The sequence below is a fragment of the Aulonocara stuartgranti genome, assembly GCF_965226115.1.
Source record: "Aulonocara stuartgranti genome assembly, chromosome: 3".
NCBI lineage: Eukaryota > Metazoa > Chordata > Actinopteri > Cichliformes > Cichlidae > Aulonocara > Aulonocara stuartgranti.
The window spans coordinates 41,747,153-41,769,682 of NC_138941.1; the positions used below are offsets into that span (position 1 = coordinate 41,747,153).

At 39.8% G+C, this 22,530-nt stretch overlaps 1 protein-coding gene across 1 annotated transcript; it reads right to left on the bottom strand.

Moving 5' to 3' along the window:
* Positions 1–1,703: 1,703 nt before the first annotated feature.
* LOC309703064 (protein mono-ADP-ribosyltransferase PARP14-like) lies at positions 1,704–20,836 on the bottom strand. The gene is made up of 18 exons (XM_082527768.1): positions 20,604–20,836; positions 20,201–20,328; positions 15,575–17,107; positions 15,248–15,484; positions 14,891–15,115; positions 14,302–14,356; positions 14,001–14,144; positions 11,278–11,340; positions 11,004–11,180; positions 10,744–10,926; positions 10,318–10,660; positions 8,958–9,013; positions 5,011–6,023; positions 4,868–4,919; positions 3,742–4,290; positions 3,143–3,279; positions 2,879–3,059; positions 1,704–2,428 (listed from the first exon to the last, which is right to left on the bottom strand). Exons 1-18 carry the CDS (start codon positions 20,773–20,775, stop codon positions 2,145–2,147), a joined length of 5,532 nt encoding a protein of 1,843 aa, XP_082383894.1. The 5' UTR covers positions 20,776–20,836; the 3' UTR covers positions 1,704–2,144.
* Positions 20,837–22,530: the final 1,694 nt, after the last annotated feature.

Genomic DNA, 22,530 nt, shown 5'->3' on the forward strand with positions numbered 1-22,530 from the left:
TCACTTTTCAAGTATCGCATCCTCATACTTAAACTCATACACCCAGCAATGCAAAAAGTCCGCATTTAATTTTCAGGGGCTTTTCAGCTCACCTACCTACTCTGCAGGTACTTTACAGGGTGTTTCAGCTGTCAGAGTATAACTCTAAATCATATTTATGTCTTAACATGGTTTTGAGAAAGACATTTTACCAGTAATTATGTGAGCTCTGTCATTAACTCAAGCTTTAAAACATCAAAGAGAATTCTACAGATATGGCTTTTACTAAGAAGGAGGTAAATAAGCTCAGGAGATTTGTGGCAGTGACTGATTCATGTGATGAGGTCCTTTATGGGCAGATGTCATGCAGTGAACAATAGTATACATTACATTGATTCTTTAAACAAGGGTGTAGGAGCCATTTTTGGGTTAATACCTTATGTGGCCGCTAGAGGTCACCTTTTTCTGTTTTGTTCATGTAAAGGTATTTAAGGTAGACCCACGTAATCGGCGTCAGGTGTGTCATTAATTGTAAGAAGGCAAACAGTTTGAGACCGCTGCGCTGTTATGTTAAGATGATATGGGAATAAAGACCAAAAAGGACAAGATAAGAAGTACTGGAGTTATTGGACTGTTTACTTAATTCATACGTACCAGTGACATCGCGTCACCCCCGTTAACGACCACCTCAGTCGCTTCAACCGTAGGCTTAGCCTCTACAGTTAGAGAAGTGGCATCAGTTTGTTAAGATCAAATTGCTGAACAAATTATATAAATATGTTAGATTTTTCATTCTCAAAGAGTTTATTTTAAGAGCAAACAGTATATGTAAAAATTCACAGGGCAAAAAAAGCATTGTTGATTTAATACATTTTAAAAACACTTAAATTTTCATAAAGCTACAGCTACTAAACAAACTCCAAATCTTTTATTATTCACTGCTGAGGAAATTAAACATCTTTCACTTTAGTGTGAAACACTACAGTTACTTTTGTGCTCATTTTGGTAAGTCATCAGTTACAGATTTGTCTTGGTCTTCCACAGTGTTCTTCCACATTCTCACATGTAGCTTCAAGTGGTAATCTACAAATATCTAAAGCTCAGAATCCAAACTTTAGAGTCCAATTGAAGTAAGCTTAGTTTATTATGCATTAACAAATAATGACACAGTTTTTCAACATATGGTTTGAATAACATTATTGAAATGCTCATATTTTAGATGTAAATTAACAGAAAGACCAGAGACCTGACATAAATTATAATTTGAACTGTCTCGACATCAACAGTGATCTGTGCCTCTTTAAATATGTCCTTCCCATTCAAAGGTGCTTCAGCAGCCCTGCCTACAAGGGCTGGGAAAATCCAGACTGCGCTGTGGCAGAAGTAGTAACACAAAGTTACACTTGGCCTGTCTTGAGCAGCCAGTTTTCTTTAAATTTAAGTTCAGGAATTTAAGCACAGAGACTTTTGAAGATGGATTTATTTGCTATTTAATGTTGTGTGGTTGAGCGACTAATTACTTCTCCAGTTTTTCCACAGAATGACTATTTCATTGGCTGTTCAGTTAATAGTGAGTTGTATAAGAAGATAATAAGAATAACAATAAGAAGATTCCTTTTATCAGAAGAGTCAAAATGTTGTTCAACACAAAACAGCAGCCATGTTGCAAAGCAAGCTGCTGTCTGCACTCACTGTTTAATTTAATTCAATTCAGTTCAGTTCAATTCAATTCAATTCAGTTTTATTCATATATAACACCAAATCACAAAGGTCGACACTTCACATCGTAAAATAAAGACAATAATAATGCAGATATAAAGAAAAACACACAAACATCAGACAAGTGCTATGAGCAAGTGCTGACAATGCTGACCGAGAGTGGGAAGGAAAAACTAAAGCGTAACTAAAGGAGGATTGAGGGTTATCTGCACTAAACATATGCTTTACCAAAAATTGAGGTTTTAAGCCTAATCTTAACCCACACTATTTTAAATATCCCAAGAACCAAAAGTAAGCCTGCAGTCTGAGAGCAAAGTGCTCTATAGAGGTGATACGGTACTATGAGGTCTTTAACATAAGATGGGGCCTGACTATTCAAGTTACTGATGGTAATGCTGTGTTGAAAATGTATTAGCTGTATAGGAAATATTCCCCATGATGAAGCACTAACAGAAGGTAATGAGGTAATCTGGATATGCCTGGTTATCATTGAAAATAATAAACATGCTTGGATTTGCTATTTGGTCCACCAAACAATCATAACGGTCATCGGGCTGATTGCTGCGAGGCGGAGGCACCTTCATGCTGCTGTTGCCCTGAGTGTAAACACCAGTGAGGACTCGGGCCACAAATACTCTCTGAGAACCATCAGCAGCTGGCCCTGAATAGCCGGGGTTGGCTGAATAGCTGCCATTGACAGCAAAGTAGGTCCCCTGACCAAATAAGGTTGCTGAAAACAGAAAATAAAAGAGAGACATTTAAAGTTTTGGAATTATCAGACATTTATATCACTTCTCAGGTTAGATGTCTTTTTTACGTTTGAAAGATTCAAAGATCTTGTTAGGTGGTTTAAAAAAACACAACACAATCCTCTGAAAATGGTCAGGTACAAGGACTGTAAATTTGTGAAAAAGCAAATGTCTGGAAAACAACCCTAAATATTACAAGAAAAAATGGCTGCTTGGAAGCAAAATATAAAAACATGAAGGGTAGGTCAAAACATTTGCAGAGCACTGTAATGTTCTGTATTAGAAAATAAAAAAAGAATATCAACAAAATAAAGCAACAGTGACATCAAATGTTATAACATTATTATAGGATATTTTCTATGCACTGGTGTTCTATAAACAGAATCAGGTGATCATACTGATTAAAGTTGATTGGATCAAAGGATAATTACCATGTTTCCCAGAAAAACTCCTGTTGAATCCATTTCTTATGATGGACTCACAGCTGTCCTGACTCGTCCCGTGATATAGAAGCCTTTCACGTGCTCCCCCTTCCTGTCTGTTCTTTTCAGAAAGCTTCTTCTTTTGCACTTCGTAGCTTTGCCGCAAATGGACATTCTGCAAGCGTTCAATCTAACACAAAAGAACAAAATGTTCAGCTGTTCAAGTTTCCTGTTCAACACAGTTAACTTAGATTTCTGGTAAAAACCACCCACTTTCAATATATTCTTCTGAACTGTTTGCGTGAAGGCCGCCTTTACTTTGAGGTACTCTGAAGAGGAAGGCTCCAATGCAACCACTTTTAGATTTTCACCACTAGCCATATTGTCCCAGTACAAAGGAAGAGTAAAGTCTGGAAAAAGTTAGACCAGTTAACCAAAGAAGATTAAAAAAAAATGTTTCTAAAATTATTGTTTCCAAAGACAAACAAATCAAGACAAAATCCATACTGAAACTGTCATAAATCCTGAGTGCAGCGCAATCAGACATAATCTCACAGAGGGCTTCCAGAAAAGGTAAAAAACGAAGGCGTATATTTTGTGCACTACATAAACTGACCATATGGAGTAACAAAGGGCTTGCTTTGCTCACATGAACACTTTTTAAAATAGTGATCGGGGAAATTAAGATGAACTTTAAAAATAAAGAAATGCATAGACAAAAGGAAATCATGATTAAAAATATGTCAAGGAGCTCTAGCTCAGATCATAAATCCCATTAAAGTATTTTATCACCACTCTAATGTTTGTAAGTCTTTTGACATTTAAGATGTGCTAATTAGGACTCGACAGCTTTTCCAGACCACTCTTCTCACCTGAGTGATTCTCCAGTCGTTTTAGCTTGGTTTTTCTAGCTAACCGACTTCTGGCTTCCATCTTCTGCAGATCCACGCTCCACATGTTTCCGTGTGTGTCCACTATCTCTTTCTTGATATCATGCTCTAGGTTATAATTATCTGTTTTGGGGAGCCTTTCCCAGCTACCATCATATCCCAGGATGCACCACGCCACACAATGGTACAAATTATCCTCCTCCCTAACTCTGACTTCTCTCCGTAGTCGAGCAGCAGCGTGAAGCATCTGTATCAGCTCGGTGACCCCATCTTTTAACCCGCTGACTACCAAGCCTCCATCTCCACTCTGGTCCTGCTGTACATGCAAACCCTGGGCCTCCACTAGCTTCTGTAGATCCTTTATTTCATCCTGGGTGAAGTCTGCCAACTCCTCCTTTGTCATTTTTTTTGTGGAGCAGTGAGCCTGGTACAAATCTTTTACCTTCTTCATTGCATCATGGACACTCTTTTTACCAAGGCCCAGGAACAGGAAGATGGACCGCTGATGAGTAGTACAGAGGACACTCGTGTCTGTGTTAAAACAAGTCAAGCACTGATAGGTTATAAAAACACATCAACAGGATTCTGATAAACAGGAACTTGATGTTAACATTCATCAAACTACTTGTGTTACAACAGAAGGAAACATCTGTATTATTTGGTGTTTAAATATTTAAAAAAAAAACATCTACTGCAAAAATATAACTGAATAGTCTTCATGAACTTGTCCTTGAATAGTTCCCCTTTTCAATTGCATCTATGCATTTTAAGAGTTTTATGCTGGCCTGTTTGTATACCTCCCTCATTTTTAACTCCTAGCCCGTTTTTGAACTTTGTATTTGTCCCTTTTTGTTAGTCTCATGTATAATTTCTAAATAAAAAGCTATACTCAAGCAAACTTGGACTGCCTCTTTGTTCTGCTGTTAGGTCAACTGGCTCTTTTAGTCAGTATGTTTTGCTGATAGCACTTTGCATCTTTATTTTGACTGTTGAGCTCCTGCAGATTACAGTATTTATACTTTTACTTATCTAAATAACCTTTATGCTTCCATTTGTTTTGTGCTTTACATCTACCTTAGTTTACTTAACTCAATAGCTGTTGGTATACCTTGGTTTTCCCGTTTCATGCTCAAGTTGTTTTTGTAGGAGGCACCGTAAACCTGCAAATACAAATGCATGCAGTAAACACCATCTTTTTATGACATGTGTTGTTATCGAACTGTTAATAGAATAAAATAGAAATAATCTAACCTGTTGAACCAAACTGCTAACATCAACATATGGGATTGTTGTGGTATCCAGAGTCCTCATGGACCTTCCAGTAATCAAAGTTTGGGGTGTGATAGTAAGTGACTTGCTGGCATATGCTTTTGTGCTCACATTTGGGGTGACTACAGTTTGCTTTTCTTGGATGATGACACAACAGGAGTCCTCTACCAGCTCTTTACTCACTTTACCCTGAGTCTTGAAGTACCGCTGAGCCCCTGCTCCATCCAGACCCAAAGTTTCTATTGTCAGACTGGTTAGAGCTGACGTTAGGGCCTGTTTGGCCTCCTGAACCTGGCATCGGGGTCCAGATAGAGACACATGTGGATTTGGAACATGTGAGGCTCTTAAAGGAACCTTGGTCTGTTTCATGCCAGTCAGGTCTAAGATTTTATGAAAACAGTCAACCATTTCAGGATGAAGCAGAGAGATTTTTTCTTGAGTTGTAACTTGATTCAACTGGAAGTCGTGAAGAACATCAGTGAGCTTGCTCACATTTTCACTGTAGCCCACCAGTCTTACTTTGGTTGTGGCAGATCCATTAGATCCTGGGACAAAGCTGATATCCACTTTGAGCTCATGAACGTTCTCTTTGTTCTTGGCTTTCATCAGGACTTCTTTCATCCTGTCAAGATCTGGAGATACCGCTGCATTTCCCTGCAGCTTCACAATCTCCACACTCAGATCGTTCACCACAGCTGCCAGAGCCTCATCCAGGTCAGCAGAGGACAAACTGGACAGAACCAGATCTGATCCCACTTCTATGAAAACAGGATGTCTAAAGTTTTGAAAGAGAGTCTGGTACTTGGAGATGGCACGGCTGGATTTGATAAAAGTCCTCAAATCTGCTGGGAGCTTGACTCTCTTTTTTGATATTTGCCTTATTAGTTCCTCAAGTTTAGTAGCTCCTAGCTGCTCCTCCTCGTCACTGCTTTCCAAGAACATTGTGTTCCTTTTCCCTCCCATGATTGAAGCCTCTGGCCAATGAGTGCACATGACTCAGTGAAACTCTTCTTCCAGTTTGAACTGCTTCTCCTTCAAGAAATCTTTAGTAAAAATCTGGTGGAAAAAAAGTACTGGATTTCAGAAATGTAATGTACAAAGAATAAATTTACATTTCTGTAAATCTGTCAAGTGCTATCTAGTCAAAATGAACATCCATTGGTTTTAATTTTGAACTCCAGTATGAACACAAATCCCCCAACCTGAGGATCACCACAACACAACCCAACAGAGCTACACCTTAGTTCACAGATTCACTTTGTCTAGGCTTTATTTCTGAGATTTCACACAACCCAGGATTCAAATCATGAACACATAATGGGCTTGGATTTACATCATTTTGAATGAAATGTGCTCTATTTGGAAGCAGCAGGGCCCCCTCCCCTTTCGACAGGTTGTGTGTGAGACTTTAAATCATTAAACTGTAAAATATACATTTTAAATTGTTATTGATCTCTTTACCCCTGGTCCTAAAGTGTGTATTTATTTTCTTACTCTTCTTATATTTGTTGTTTGTTTACTTGCACTGCTGTAACTGGAGCCTTGTGGTCTTGTCTCTCTACTGGACTGTATGTAGCGGAGATGACAATAAAGTTTACTTTGACTTCAGCAGCGAGCAGGCGCACCGAGGGCTCTCGCACTCGCGTATAGAATTTCGAAAAAACATCGGTGCAAATTATAAGTCTGTATCATAATGTCTGGTGTTTTCGTGTTTGTTGTTTTGTTTTTATTTTATTTTGCGAGTTGGTTATTAGATGCTGCTCCCGCATCCCCGCCCTCTCCTCCCTGTGCCGCAAGCAGCAGGCGCACCTCGCAAACAGAGGGCGCCCTTACTCCCAGCAAATGGGCGATAGAAAACCGATCGGTGCCTATGACATTCCCAATATGCGCTGGCTGATATCGGGGCAGCGTGAGTACGAGCATTTTTTTTTTTTTTTTTTTTTTTTTTGCCGATGCCCGTGAATCCGCCCCCCACCTCGATGCCGCACCGGACAACCGTCCGTGTGCTGAATGTGCTGTTATTATGTGTGTAAATTATTTTTAAATATATCAGCATACATTACAAAATTTAAAGGTCGGTGTTACATTGTTGGTTACCGGTGGCTGATGGTTGACGTGAGGATTTAATATTTTGAAGAAAATTAGTCTGACACTTACTTTGATCAGGCTCTTTACACGGAAGTGTGTTTGGTTTTGCACTTTATAAAGGAAGTGCAAAACCAAACAACCCTCCCCTTTTGTAGAGCGGAAACAAGTCCAAGTTAAAGCTAGACTGAAACTGCAAAGCATTTTGCTGACTGTGGTACTGGCAGTGACTGGTTATAACCACAAATCATGAAATACCATGAACTTTATCTTCTGTTTGTTTTTCTGTCTTTGGATGTGGACGATCCCTTTACCTTCACTTTACATTCACCTTTATTGGGCCACCCTTCTTAATCTTTAAATTCTGGTGTTTTCAGTCTCATTGCCACAGGTGTATAAAATCAAGCGCCTAGCCATGAAGTCTGCCTTTACAAACATTTTTGAAAGAAATTGTTCTTGTGTCATTGTAAAAAGGACATGGAAGTGAGCATGGCGTTGTGACAGGATGTCACCACGGCAACAGGTTAGTTTATGAAATAACCTGCTGGGATGGTGTCTATCCAACCCAGCAGGATAGACCCGTTTCCCAAATGTAGTTTTTATCCGGTGGGGGAACTACCAGAAAGAAACGCAAGTGTAGCCATAGTAAAACCTTGGGAACTACTACTTTGTTTTTGTTATTGCATGGTGTAGATATGGAAGTGACAAAGAATGATTGTAAGTAGATCATAAATGAGCTATGTTTATTGTTATTCATTGAGGTAATTAGAGAAATTACATAAAAATAGAATATATTTATCCTTCACATGATGCCTAATCTCTTACATTTACTTTGTGAAAGAAAGTTTCTACTCTTTTTACTGACCTCTCAGCATTAGTTTCATGTCTGACACTGTCCCCCATAAACATGACCCAGATTGTTTGTTGGCTAGTTAAGACAGAGTTTTTACACATAACACAATTTAAGCACACTGGGATTCCTTACCTTCTTTTCCACTAATTCCATATTCAAATCCCTCAGAAGGCCAACTTCTTATTTTGATGTTTTCTCTCCCTTTGATCTGATTATAAAGTACAATAATGGCATTTTACCTACAATACCTACAATATCTACAATATGTTTTATACAAGTCCTCTATATCTTACGTCTCCATAGACCACATTCCTGAGAAAGCATTAATCTCCCAGGGTTTTTTTTTCTGTTTCGCTTTCCTGTAAGTCCCTGTAACCTCCATTGGAATGTCATAATCACAGACACACCTAGATATGAAAATAGGTCACTGTGTTTCATATGGTGAATTTCCTTGTTTGTCCTGCTGGGATGGTAACATTTAGGGAACTTGCTAGAGTAGAAGTATCTTTATTACGAGCAATGCTGGAGCGGGTACTGTTTTTAACTTGTCTGTCTGTCACGGACCCGGCTCTGGAGGACTCGGGGTCCGTGAGCAGTGGTTATTATTATTATTATTATTATTATTATTATTATTATTATTATTATTATTATTATTATTATTTGGGGTCTGTGTCGTCTACTGTTCTGTCCACGTTTGTATGTAGAGTGTGTGTGCGTGTGTCTGCTTCTCTCTCTCTCCCCCTGGTCCTCGGGGCTGTTTACGGAAGTGCGCACCGTGGGAAAGGCGTGACCTTGCGACTGTCGTCATCGGGAGTACCGATGTAGACAGAGGTATTTAACCGGGACTCGCAGCGACAGTCGACGTGGGATTATTACTCCTGACTGGTATAGTCTGTGTGAGACGTGTGTTCTTGGTAGTCGGCTAGCGTGTCTATTTCACTGTAAATAAAGTGCACTGTGGCATCGCAGAGTCCTGCGTTTTGGGTCCTACTTTCCTCGTCCCCACGGTCTATGTTGCTGAGTAAAATGTGCTTGTGGAGAAATCTACTGTTGAGGAAATTACCAGACAGATATTAAATACTTCATTTCAAACACTGACATGACAATAGAAACTCTGATTTTGAAGGGGCGTGGTCTTACTTACCAAATAGTCATGAATAAATGTTGTACTTGTATCAGTATGCCTGTGAAAAATTCTCAAGGCAGGTTTGAGTGTTTGTAAAGAAGGCAGCTGGACTTCTTTTTGGTTCATGAAGAAGTACCTCTTGTACAAGAGGCTTCTTTAGCTCTCTGAAATACATACACTTTAAGAAACACTTAAAACATGTGATTCTCCAAACCATCATTAAATCAGAGGAGAAAAAATATGCTCCTCTCTTTGAAGTCACAGTCTTCATATATGACTGTGAAGTCATATATGAAGTCATATATGTGACTTCATTATATATGAAGTCACAGTCATATATAATGTTTTTAAAAGAGATCTGAAGTCTGCTGATTATCTATTCTGCTATCTATTTATCTATTTAAATGATTATTATTGCTATTACTACACGAAGTACCTGTTAAATATGGCAATGACAGACTTTAAAAACAACTTTACAACTTTAAAAAGTTGCAAAGTCGTCTTCTGTAACAGCAATGTGAGGCCACTTTTCCACACAAGCCCTCATGGGTATTTATGTTTTTTGATGATGTTGTTTTTACACATTTAACAGCTGTAACTCTATCGGTTGTAAAGCAGACATAAGTTAGGATCTGAACATTTCAATTCATGCATTGAGATTTCAAACAACACAAAAAGAAAAAAGAAGGCTAAACTGAAGCAATAAATAAGTTGTGCAACAATACTGCAGTAATGTTGCTGTGTTAGCAGACCATCCACTAGATGTCATACTGAGACTAGAAATTGCATCAATACTGTTAACAATAACATAGCAGCTGTGAATTTGTCAAAAAAAAAAACAGAAAGTAAATTCATGCAGGAGTGTTAATATCCCAGGAAGGATGTTTATTCTTGCTTTGATTTGCAGACATGCTCACAAATTCAAAAACCTTGGCATTTACATTTGCTGTAATCACAAACTTACAAATAAATGTTGTGGCTGGTTATTTTTTTCTGTGCTCAGCAGAACAGAGTGCATTTCACACATTTCTGTTGGTGCTAAGCTACTTGAGGTATTCAAGAAACTCAGATCACTATAAACAAACGTATGGGTGTGTTTTTGTTTTGTTTTGTTTCTTTTACCAAAACCTAATATCTATCTGTATTTTATTACACACCTCTTCTGTCTCACAGATATGTAAGAAAAAAAGTGGATTTTCAGTATTTTGCTTGACTAAATATTTACGTAGCAGATTTTCTAATCACTTGCATCACCTGATGGACTCCATCTTTCAGCCCACTCACAGTCCAGCAGCCTGGATTAAAATGGTCTTCCAATACATACACACCCAGGACCTCAGTCAACTGCTTTAAGTGGTTCACATCATCTTGAGTGAGGCCTGCAAGTTCATCCTGCCTGAAGATTTGCGTAGTGCACTCAGCCTGATACAGACTTTTGAGATTTGCAATGGCATTGTCAACATTTTTTCTGCATAGTCCGACAATCATGAAGGTGTAATGTTGAACTCTGGAGCTGGTAGAAAGGATGCTTGGGTCTATGTTCATAACTGGGGTGGCTTGTGCAACAACTGTAAAACAGATGATTTATAATCAGTCACAAATAGCTCAAAAATGAAAAAGGTGCCTCATGAGGAAGAGGAACAGCTGTTACCTGTGTTGATAACAGCAGATGGAAACATCTGCATTGCTCGCTTTTTAAATGCCAGGAAAACACTGAACTTGTTGAGGACAAGGCGAATGTTGGTGAGACACTGGAGAGGACGGAAAGTTGCACCAGTCTTAACCCCTTGGAGGATGGCATATGCAACGTGGTTGGGGTCCAAACCACCAGATCCTGGACAGCCATTCAAATAAAATATTTATATGTTTTGTGTTCACTTATGCATCTTTAATGTCTTGCCCACTACTCACCAGCACAGATGGCAGGAATGGCCACAGACCTGTATCCAGAAGACTCACAAGTTTGAATGATAGAAAGCAGCTGTTTCTCAATGAGACTCACATTTTTTTCTCCACACACATGTAAAATAGCTTTACATGGGAACCCTCCAGGTGAGGTTGTTAAAATATCTCCCTTCTTTACTTTTGCTACACGGACACAACAAAAACATGATTAAGATACTGCAAACTGTGTGCCAGAAATATATTGCAATTTTAAATGTGTATCTTCAGCCATTCTTCTCACCATTTCTGAGTTCAGCCTCAACCTGAGGTCCAGCCATAGTTAAGATTTCTTGGCATACACCACCTGTAGATCAATAATAATAACTTTTACATTTTTTTTACTACTTTCTACATTAGATACATACTGAAGATATCAAATATATGAAGCAAGATATGTGGAATTATGTAGCAAAGAAAACATTGATGAAATAACTCATAAAAATCATATCTTATATTTTAGATTCCTCAAAGTAGCTACTCTTTGCTTTGTTGACAGCGCTGCAAAGCAAGAAACACAAGGAATGGACATTAGACCAAAGGAAATCTGTGCTTTTGTCTGATGAGTCCAAATTTGAGATCTTTGGTTCCACCTGCTGTGTCTTTGTGTGACTCAGAAAAGGTGAAATGATGGTCTCTACATGCATGGTTCCTACCATGAAGCGTGGAGAAGGAGGTGTAACGCTGTGGGGGTGCTTTGATGGTGACACTGTTAGGGATTTATTTAAAAACTGAAGGCACACTGAACCAGCATGGCTACCACAGCACCCTGCAGCGACATGCCATGCCATCGGTTACACACCTCCAGGCTGTGTAAGTGATATCTGACCAAGAAGGAAAATGATGGAGTGCTGCTGCAGATGGCCTGGCCTCCACAGTCACCTGACATAAACCCAATCAAGTTGGTTTGGGATCAGATGGACTGCAGAGTGAGGGGGGGAAAGAGTCATCAAGCTCTCAGCATCTCTGGGAACTCCTTTAAGACTGATTAAAAACCATCTTAGGGGACTACCTCATGAAGCCCATCGACAGAATGCCAAGAGTGTGCAAAGCAGTAATCAAAGCAAGGGGTGGCTATTTTGAAGAATCTAAATTATAAAACATGTTTTGAGTTATTTCACCATGTTTTTACTGCATAATCCCATGTATTCATTCATAGTTTTGATGCCTTCGGTGAGAATCTACAGTATAAATAGTCATAAAGATAAAGATAAACCATTAAATTAGTAGGTGTGTCCAAACTTTTGTCTGGTACCAACTGTGGAATGGAGCAATCTTCTGCCACCTTCTCTACATGGATGATATCAAGGTTCACTGAATGGGACATCGATTCACTGATCCACACCACCAGGATATACAGCAATGACATCAGAATGTCATTCGGACTGGAGAAAAGTAGTCGGATGGTAATGAAGAGAAGAAAGGAAGTCAGAACGGAGGGGATCGCACTACCAGAAGTAAACATTGCAGACATAGAGGACAGCTACAAGTACTTGGGAATCCCACAGGCAAATGGGAACCACAAAGAGGCCGATAGGAACGCTGCAACTGCCAAGTACCCGCAGAGAAAAGCAAGTCCTGAGGAATCAGCTAAATGGCAAGAACAAGATCCCGATTATCAAAACCTACACCCTTCCCTGCTGGGATAATAAGCTGGCCTATGGAGGACATAGAAGCCTCTGGAAGGAAGGAAGGCAGGAGGGAGAAGGCAAGGGACTAGTTGTTGTCCGAACCATGGTCCAGGATGAGACAAGAAACTTCCATGAGTACATCAGGAAGATGGCCCCAACTGACTGTGTGCTCAATGAATACCTCAAGCAGTAGAAACCCAAGAATGAGGAGCAAGAAAAGGAGGCATCATGGAAGGACAAGCCCCTGCACGGTATGTAGCACCAGCAGATAGAGGAAATAGCTGACATCCAGAATTCCTACCAATGGCTAGATAAAGCTTGACTAAAAGATAGCACAGAGGCACTAATCATGGCAGCACAGGAACAAGTACATAAGTAATAAGGAATCCAGGCTAAGGAATAAGTACAGGAATTAGTATAAGATCGATAGAGGCTGGGGTCTACCACATCAGGCAAAACCCCAGGTGCAGGCTGTGCAAAAATGCCCCTGAGACAAAATGAGGTCAAAATGGAAGACTCCCCATAGGGGGTTGAGAAAGACTGTGCTAAGATCCTGTGGGACTTCCAGATACAGATGGACAAACTGGAAATGGCAAACCAACTGGACATAGTGGTGGTGGACAAGCAGTGGAAGATGGCCATCTTCCACCACGTAGCAACACAACATCAGGAAGAAGGAACACGAAAAGCTGAAGAAGTTCCAAGAAATAAAGAAGATGTGGAGGGTACACTTAACAGTGGTCCCAGTGGTAAACAGAGCACTTGGTGCAGTGGCCCCCAAGCTAGGCGAGTGGCTCCAGCAGATCCAAGGAACAACATCCGAGATCTCTGTCCAGAAGAGCGCAGTCCTAGGAGCAGCAAAGTTGCTACATAGGACCCTCAAGCTCTCAGGCCTCTGGTAAAGGAGCCAAGCATGAAGGATAAAGACCACCAACCGGGGCTAGAGGGGATTTTTTTTTTCAAAGTATGTATAAAACCTAATTTGCCCTAAACATCCTACAGGTCAATGGAAATGTATTAGGTTTAGAGTTGGTTTTATTTTAGCCATATGCTAAATGCATTTACAAACTGGAAAGTGATAAATCTGAAATTAAGCCTCACTTGTTTTGGCATTAAAGTTGGTATTATCTGTAAAAGGCTTTCTTATTTTAAATACATTTTGAAATTCTATCAAAAGGGGAGAGCCAACAGAACCCAAAAACGTATCTCTATTTTTCACCCTAGCTAGGCCACCAAGGACATGGATATTAGATGGTTTACCAGCATAAGGCTAAAGTGCATTTTCCCAGGAAACATGATTGAAACCCAACAGTTGATTAGATTCAAAAGCTCTCACCTTGAAAATTTGTGAAGTCAGTTGAGTTCACCACAACATCTGTAGTCTCATTAACAATGTCACCAAAAACCACTTCTAGTTCAACCCCACCTCGGACTTTCACAGTTATGCCAGTTAGGTCACTCTTGAGGGACTTGAAGGTGGCTGAAAAGACGAACACGACAACAAGATTCACATTTCTGATATCAACCTCCATGTCACTTGTTGAACCGTGGAAACAGTTAAATATTTGTTAAAAACACAACATTTCAAAGGTAGATTTTTGTCTGAATCAAAACAGTTCAACCAGCTCTGGTTTTACCTTGACCGCTCTGCTTGATCTTCAAGCTCAGCTGTCTGTAGACCTCATGGTAGCACTGTAGATACATGTTTGGTTTAAGCACCACCTTTCCAGAAATGTTTCTACAAACAATACACAGTACTTAAAACTAAGAACAAACGCAAACTTGCCCTTACTTTGGTAACAAGTCCTGAGATTCTCTGGTTCTAACTAATGTTAAATGACATATCCTCTGTGTTGTGATCATTATCATCTGTGCTTTATGTTGCAATATTTACAAGAAAAACACAATAAACAGATGATCATACGTGAGAAAGAGCTCGGAGATGGCAGAAGGGAGATGCTCCCTTTTAACAGAGATACAGCCTTAGCAGAAACATGCTTATGTACTGTAATTGCATTCATTTTTACTCCAGTAGCTCGGGTGGTACTGTCTAACACCTTCATTCCTACCCATATTACTATCACTCTCAGCAGGGAGTAATATGTATTTAATACAATGTAATATAGTAATACTATGACCTGCTACTGCAGTAACTGATAGTGGAAAATAAAAATTTAAAAAAAGGGTTGCTGTATACAGCTATCGAAAAAGATCAAACTCTGTCACCTCCTCAGAGTCTTGATAGTCTGGTTTAATGACAATATAGATGTTGTGAAGGGATTCACATGACCCAGATAATCCAAACTGGTCAATGCTGTCAGTCAGCACTTGAATGGCTTCTTTCTGGGGATATTTCAGAACTACCCCGGGTCCAATGATTGGAAAGGCAATTGAACACCAGCCTTCCTCTACACAGAGTTCCAAACACCTTTTTAGCCCAATAGCAAGTGTCTGCAAAGGAGAAAACAGGAAAAACTTGTCTATGCATTGGTCTCAGGGGTAAGGAGATTTACCATTTCCATTTACTGGTTTATGACTGTGTTTTTCTTACATGTTTATGAATTTACTGTGTTTTTACTTTACCTGCATGCTGAGGCCATCAACTCCATCCCATGGCAGACACTCAATGAAGAAGATCTTAGAGCAGCTCAGAGCCGGAGGTGCATCAACCACCATAACATTACCAGCAGAAAGGGTCCACTTCCGAGCTATCAGATGAAAGACCTTCTGCAATGGATTTCCTGCTTTTTTCAGTAGACATTTACCAACTTTAGTGGAAGTAAGCTTTTTGGATACCATGGGGGCCACCACCACATTCACCTGTAGAAATTATGTGAAATAATACTAACATGTGGGACACATGCTGCTTGAATAGAAATTGTGAAATTGTTTAGAATATATTTGTTTAACCTGTTCATCTTCCAAAGTGCTAAGCTTGATCTCCAGGTTTGTTTTGTTAACAGCTGTTGTGTTTGGTGTACTTCTGGCAGTGTTGCTTTCCAGTCTGTCTGGGTTGGAGCTGATGACGTTAATGTATAGTGGCTCTGGGTAAAGATCAGACACACTTGTGGTACTTTGAGAATAGACTTCTTGTTGTTCCCTGATGATGACCTGACAGGATCTCTCTAACAGCTCTTTGTTTTGTCTGCCTTCTTCCTGGAAGTACAATTGCACCCCCGGTCCATTTAACACCACCGTATCAGTTGACAGCTGCGCTAGACTCGTGGCTAAGTCTGTCTGAACTTTCTGAACCAGAGAACGAGGACCCTTCACGAGCACACAGGGATGTGGAACATGTGAGGCTTCCAAGGTCACATTAGATTGCTTCATGCCAATCAGGTCTAACAATTTATCGAAGCAGTCAACCAGTTCAGGATGTGACAAGTTTACCACTTCTTGAATATCAACTTCATTCTTTTGGAAACCATGAAGGACCTCATTGAGCTTGTTAACATCCTCACTGTAGCCCACCAGTCGTACTTTAGTTATTGCAGTTCCAGTAACTCCTGGCATGAAGCTCACATCCACTCTGAGCTCACTAATGTTTGCTTCTTTCTTCGCTTTCATCAGGATTTCCTTCACTCTGTCTAAATCTGGAGGTACTGCTGCAGCCCCCTGCAGTTTTACAGTGGCCACTTTGAGCTCTCTCATCACTGCTGCCTCAGCCTCATTCAGAGCATCAGAGGACAAACTGGACAGAACCACATCTGAACCCACCTCAAAGAAAACAGGGTTTCTGAGGCTCTGCTGGAAACGAGCTTGGTATTTGGAGATGGCTCCACTGGTTTTGATGAAGGTTAGCAGAGCTGTGGGGAACTTGACTCTTTTTTCCTTTATGTTCTTAATCAGTTCATCTAGTTTTGCAGCTCCTGACTGCACATCTGTGTCAGGGCCCTCCAAAGTGATTGTGGCACTACCTCTGACGACTTTAACATCTGGATAGTTAGCGAACATTTCTCGATTGAACTCTTCTTCTATACGCCTGTACTGCTTCTCCACAATTGGCAGCTCTTTTTTGGTGTATTGAATGTTTTCCAGATCTGCAATCTTCTCCTTCACAGCATGGACCTCTCCCACAACCACAGCATAGCCATTCTCATTGTACACTTTGATGTCATCTATCTTGAGGGAGGAGTCTTGCAGCAGCATCTTGATCTTTTTTGGCTCAAATACATGATAGCAGAGATAGTTCTCATTGAAACGGCTGAAAATCTGATCCAGCTGTAGCTCCTGTTTCTCTGCAGGGCATCCTGGCTGACTCTGACTGTCACCTCTAACTACAACATTTTCATCATCAAATTTTAATTCCACCGTGCAGCCGATATAAGAGAGCTGCTTCTGGAGAATTTTTAATGCCTTGGGTTTGTCTCTCAGATAATACAGGAGGAAAATATCTACGTTAAATGTCCTCTCGAGATGTTTTGTGATCACTTTTGTTGGTGCCTGAGAAAGAACCAAAAAAAAAGCACATTTATCACGTTATGCTTGAAAACCAATAAGAATTCTACATTTAAAAAATACATAAACATTAAACATAAGAGATAATAAAAAATAAAAATAAAAATAAAAAACATAAGAGATAAGCTTACATGGACTGAGTGTTATTGACCAAATTGGTTGTTCTTTTTCAAATGTCTATCCAAGTTATAGGTGAATGTAAGTTATCTTAGTTTATAGAAGGCTTCCACTTTCTAAAATGCTTTGGTTCTGGTAAAATAGAGTCTGCAGTATCACTAATTGTGAAAGTTTAGGCCAATGATTAAAAGCAGTTTGGTCAGTAGCAGATGACAGGTTTTTTGTTGTTTTTTGGCAGTTTTATTTTATTTTTGTTATTTATTTCCATTTTTACAAATCAACAAGTCAACATATGTGGATACTAACTGTACTAAGTACAATTAGTACAAATATTGCTGATCTACAGAAAATTTCCTGCGCAATAGTCTCTGATAGGAAGGCAAAAATAACTCAAATAATTTGTCACAACTAAAGTATGCAAAAGAGCATCTCCGAATACACAACACGTCACTTGAAGCAGATGGGGTAAACCAGCAGGAGACTGCACCGAGTGCCACTCCTGTCAGCTAAGAGCAGGAAACTGACACGATATGTGAAGGCAAATTGCATGGATTGTTTATGTGAGGACCGAAACGCAGAGCACAGACGGGAACTGGAATTTAACTGAAACCGTGCCATTTATTTAGGCAGATATCCTGAACGAGAAAAACATAAATTATAAACTAAACAGAGGATCAATCGCCTGAACTGGGGAAATTAAGAAAACAAGACAATTACCCATTACTAGAAAAGCCTGGTTAAACCTCGTAAACTTGGGAAGGAACACAGAAGAGCCATGGTGGAAAAAACAGACACGACAATAAAGGTTGAGGGAAAACACAATATATATAGACAGGAGGTTTCCAGGGGAAGTGGAAACACACGGGGAACAAAACTGATACAAACGAACATGACACCAGGGGCCTGTTCTTCGTACCGCGCTAAGTGAGTTAGCTGGATGAGATTGTTGACGATTTCGCGTGATCCTGGATCGTTCGGTTCCCCGAAGCCCATCCGGGACTTGCTGTCATAGCAACAGAGCCGTAAGCGTAAACCTGCTCGGGAGCAGGTTTACTTTATGTAAACAGGATTAGATCGCGGCCACGCAGGTATGTCCGCGTCATTCATACGAAAGCAACAGCGATATTCCACCACTGTTTCACCATAAATAAATAACATCAATGTAACTAAAGATAATGCAGCACTTGATCCTTTTATTGATGTCACACAGATACATACAGGTCATTCCCTAAAAAAGGGAAATGTACTATTAACATTCTATTACATGTATGTGATTATTACAGATGTAATTCATATTTCAGAGTAGTAATAGTAAATTACTTCGTGTAATCAAGATGAGAGACCACGGCTATAAAAGCGAAGGTGGATTTGGGAAGTCTGTCGCAGTCATATCCTGTCCGTATACGCGAGCCACCCATTGCGGAAGGTGCAAGATTGATAAGGAGAGTCCTCAGAATTCAGCGTATATTGCGGGATAGACAGGATCCTTTAGCTCAGCGCGACAGTGTGCTCATAGAGAGATATCGATATTCCCGTGAGGGTATTATTTACTTAACCAACTTGTTGATGAGGGGGTGCAGGACCACCACCTGTCTTTTTTTTTGCTCTGCCCTTTTCTTGGTTGCTGTTATGAACAAACAAACAGAGTATTACAGGGTCTCTTTCCAAGAGACGACAAGCAATATAAGTGATAAATATTACCATTCTGTAGAATATTCTTATATTTCACTTTTACTTGTTCCCATGTTCTAGTGGGTCCTGTTGTGGCTCTAATGTGAAAGGGGATATAATATAACATATTATAATATAATATAATGTAATATAATATTGGATAATATAGTGTGATATGATAAATCTACCCTACCGCCTACTGGTGTTGGCCAGAGGGGCCGATGGCGCAATATGGCAGCCTGGCTTCAGTCAGTCTGCCCCAGGGCAGCTGTGGCTACAACTGTAGCTGCCTCCACCAGTGTGTGAATGTGAGAGTGACTGAATAGTGGCATTGTAAAGCGCTTTGGGTGCCTTGAAAAGCGCTATATAAATCCACTCCATTATTATTGTTATTATTATTATTATTAAATTACTTACGAGTTTAATTTGTCAGCAACTTTCTGCCAGCCCTCTCTCCTTGCTTTTGCAGCCTTTGCAGTGTTCCCTTGCGTTTTAATTAAACTCTGAAACTCCTGAAATCCCTCACTCAAGAGTTCTTGCTCTGCTGCCGAAAAATACCGAGCGCGCTCCTTCGACATTTTCGCCGACCAATCAAAGGGTTGCCGATCAATGTTTCTACTATCGATGCGTAGCCCCTGTTGGGCCACCCAGTGATCTCACATTACTTCATCCAGCTATACTAATCGTCAACAACAGGTGTGTTCGGGGAACCGGAATAGCGAGCTCAGAGTTAGCGCGATGATTTGGTCTTGGATGTTTCATTTGATCTTGGATGTAGTAAGCGACGTACGAAGCACAGGGCCCAGGAAGCAAAACTAAACACACTGCACAAAGACCATGTCAAAATAAAATGGGAAAAAGGCAGACTAGGACACTCTGACTTAACAAGGGAACAGGGCAGTGAGAATGGGAGACGAGATGTGGACATAACTAAGGAGCACATACAGAGGACAAGATGGGCTGGGGAGAACACATGAACACATAAACAGAGACACACCGAGAGGAGCACAGAGGACAAAGACTCAAGGGAACCTAATAAAATGTAACTAAACTGATCATAAATAAACTCAGAGATGTAATCAGAGTACATGTTTCCCAGCTGATTCATTATCTTAGTGTTGGATAAAACTGCATTTCTATTAATCAGACATGGCGCATGTTTGGATTTTGCTTTGGGTGCCTTTTTTGAATGCCTGCACCTTTCAGGAATCCACCCAAACTGGTCAGGTCAGATTACCTGACAGTACATAGTGCAAGGTTTCCTTAGGAAAAAGGAAAAAGAAAACTTACCTGTGACTGACTGGTCGCTGACTGATTGAGGGTCTGTGGAGGTAAACTTGCTTGGCTCACTGTTAAATACTGTTTTCCACCAGAAATAGAGATGGCATGAAACTTTCTCAGCAAAACCCGCTCCTGAACTGTCAAAACAGCTAAATTCAGTCACCACATGTCACGGACAAAATCTCACATTTAAAAATGTAACTGCAAGAATGAAAGAAACAAAGAATCGCAAGTAACTTAGGGCAGCATATTGTTCTTTAGCTTTTTTAGCTCTTCTAATATTCAGTTAAGATGGTGAACATCATTCAACACGATTATATGCAGGCCTGTGAATATGGACATGGTCACAGAGGTATTAGCATGAGTTTAAACTGTTTACACATATTCTTGTTTACATAAATAAAAAAAATACCTTCTTTGTCCTTGAAACAGATTTTATAGGTGTTGCCTTCAACCTCTGCAGGAATTCCACACTCACCACCTCCAGAGTCTTCTCCTCTCTGAAAGTATCTCCAGATATCCTGAATATCATTGCCAGAGAGACCTTTGACTTCAAAAAACAGGGGATGTGTGTATTTATCCATTTTCCCTAATATTCTAAACTAAAAGGAGACACTTGGATACAGTTAACTCCCTTTTGTGTCACTGCTCTGTGTGAAAATGCGCACTGAAACCCTTTTTCATCGTCTACTTTCAGTAAAGTTCCTCCTCCTTTCATTTACAAGTAGACACACCTAATGTTAACCTTAAAGGGTATTTTACAGTTTTTCTTGTTGTGCAAGTATGTGTCTTTTCTTTTTCAAATTATGCTGAAAACACTGAACATCAAAACGTGATGTTAATAATGACGCCTGACTATTGTGATGATTTGTGTTTGTCTAATGAGGAGCTTATTGATTTTATCTATCTATCTATCTATCTATCTATCTATCTATCTATCTATCTATCCATCCATCCACAGTCCTCACAGCCTACTGAAACACACTACATCTGAGCTCCATGAATATCAAAATCACTCAGCTTTTCATCCCTCTTGCTTGATGTCTTATGTTATTCAGATCAGAAACAGAAGCTCTGACAATGTCAGCATTTTAAAGCTATACCATGAATATTGTGCAGTGCTTTCACCCACATTTTGAGGTTGTAACTGTATTTTGCGGTGCATTTCCTTGTTTACAGTTTTTCTCAGTTGCTTTGGTGCTTTTCTCACATCACTATTAACATTTGCACAGCAGTTAGTGTATTTCTCAAAACGTTTGGTGCAAACTGCAAAACCTAGTGGATAAGCTGCAAAAGCAGGTCACTTGCTCAAAATCAATAATCCATTCCTCAAAAGCAAGTATTCATGTCAATGAAACTGTCGGTGTTATCAAAGTGAGAAGTCTTGACACCATCTTTATGAACAAGATAGTCAAATGGCTTTGTCATGTTTTCATCATGACAGTTCACAGTATTCTCTCTGTGTTTTCCAATGCAAAAAAGGTCAGAATTCGGTGACACTACCTGAAAAAGCTCAAGACAGCACTATACACTTTTTGTACAGCCAAGTACAGTAAAATCTACAGAAAAGTTAGACATTCCTGTAGTTAGGGAAGTAAGTGAGTACAAGACACTGAATATGTATGTTTCACATTTTTACTGTGTAGGCTGTTTGTAATTCTACAACATTGTGCAAAAGAAAAATACTCTACAGTCACTTATTTAGAATAAACATAAGAAACACCCTTTTGGTAGAGCTGTGCACAAATCTGAACAATATAACAGTACATATTGTAACTGAACATACGTAAATCATTCTGACCACATATTAAAGAACAAAAGAGAAAGAAAAATAAAGGATTACCTGTTATTAAACCCCGATTCTTTTGTCCCCATGATAGAACAGAGAAAACCGACTCATAGTGTGTTAAAACATTTATATTTCTTTTTATTCAATCATCTTCCGGAAGAGAGAGACCCCTGCACAGCCCAAATGCCAGATGCAGGATCTCTAACATTAGAATCATAAACTGTGTCTCATATAGGTATTATTTTGGTACTTTACACGTCACACAGTGTTCTGAAGGCAGGACTGTGATGCAGTTTTCTGCCTCGCCACTAGAGGGCGCGGCCGTTTTGTGAGTAATGTTTGACTGGGATGGAAAATGGTGTTCATGAAGGCAGTGTGAATCACAAGTTATGCTCGGGAGCAGTTTATGTGGGTTCAATGAGAGTGTGCGTCCATAAGACTGGTGAGTTACAGGATATTTCTTGTGTAAGAAGGATAGCCTGTATGTTTTCTTGCTCTGGACGTCCTCTGTTTGTACATTTTCTATAAGCTAAGTTATCGCTAAGCTAAG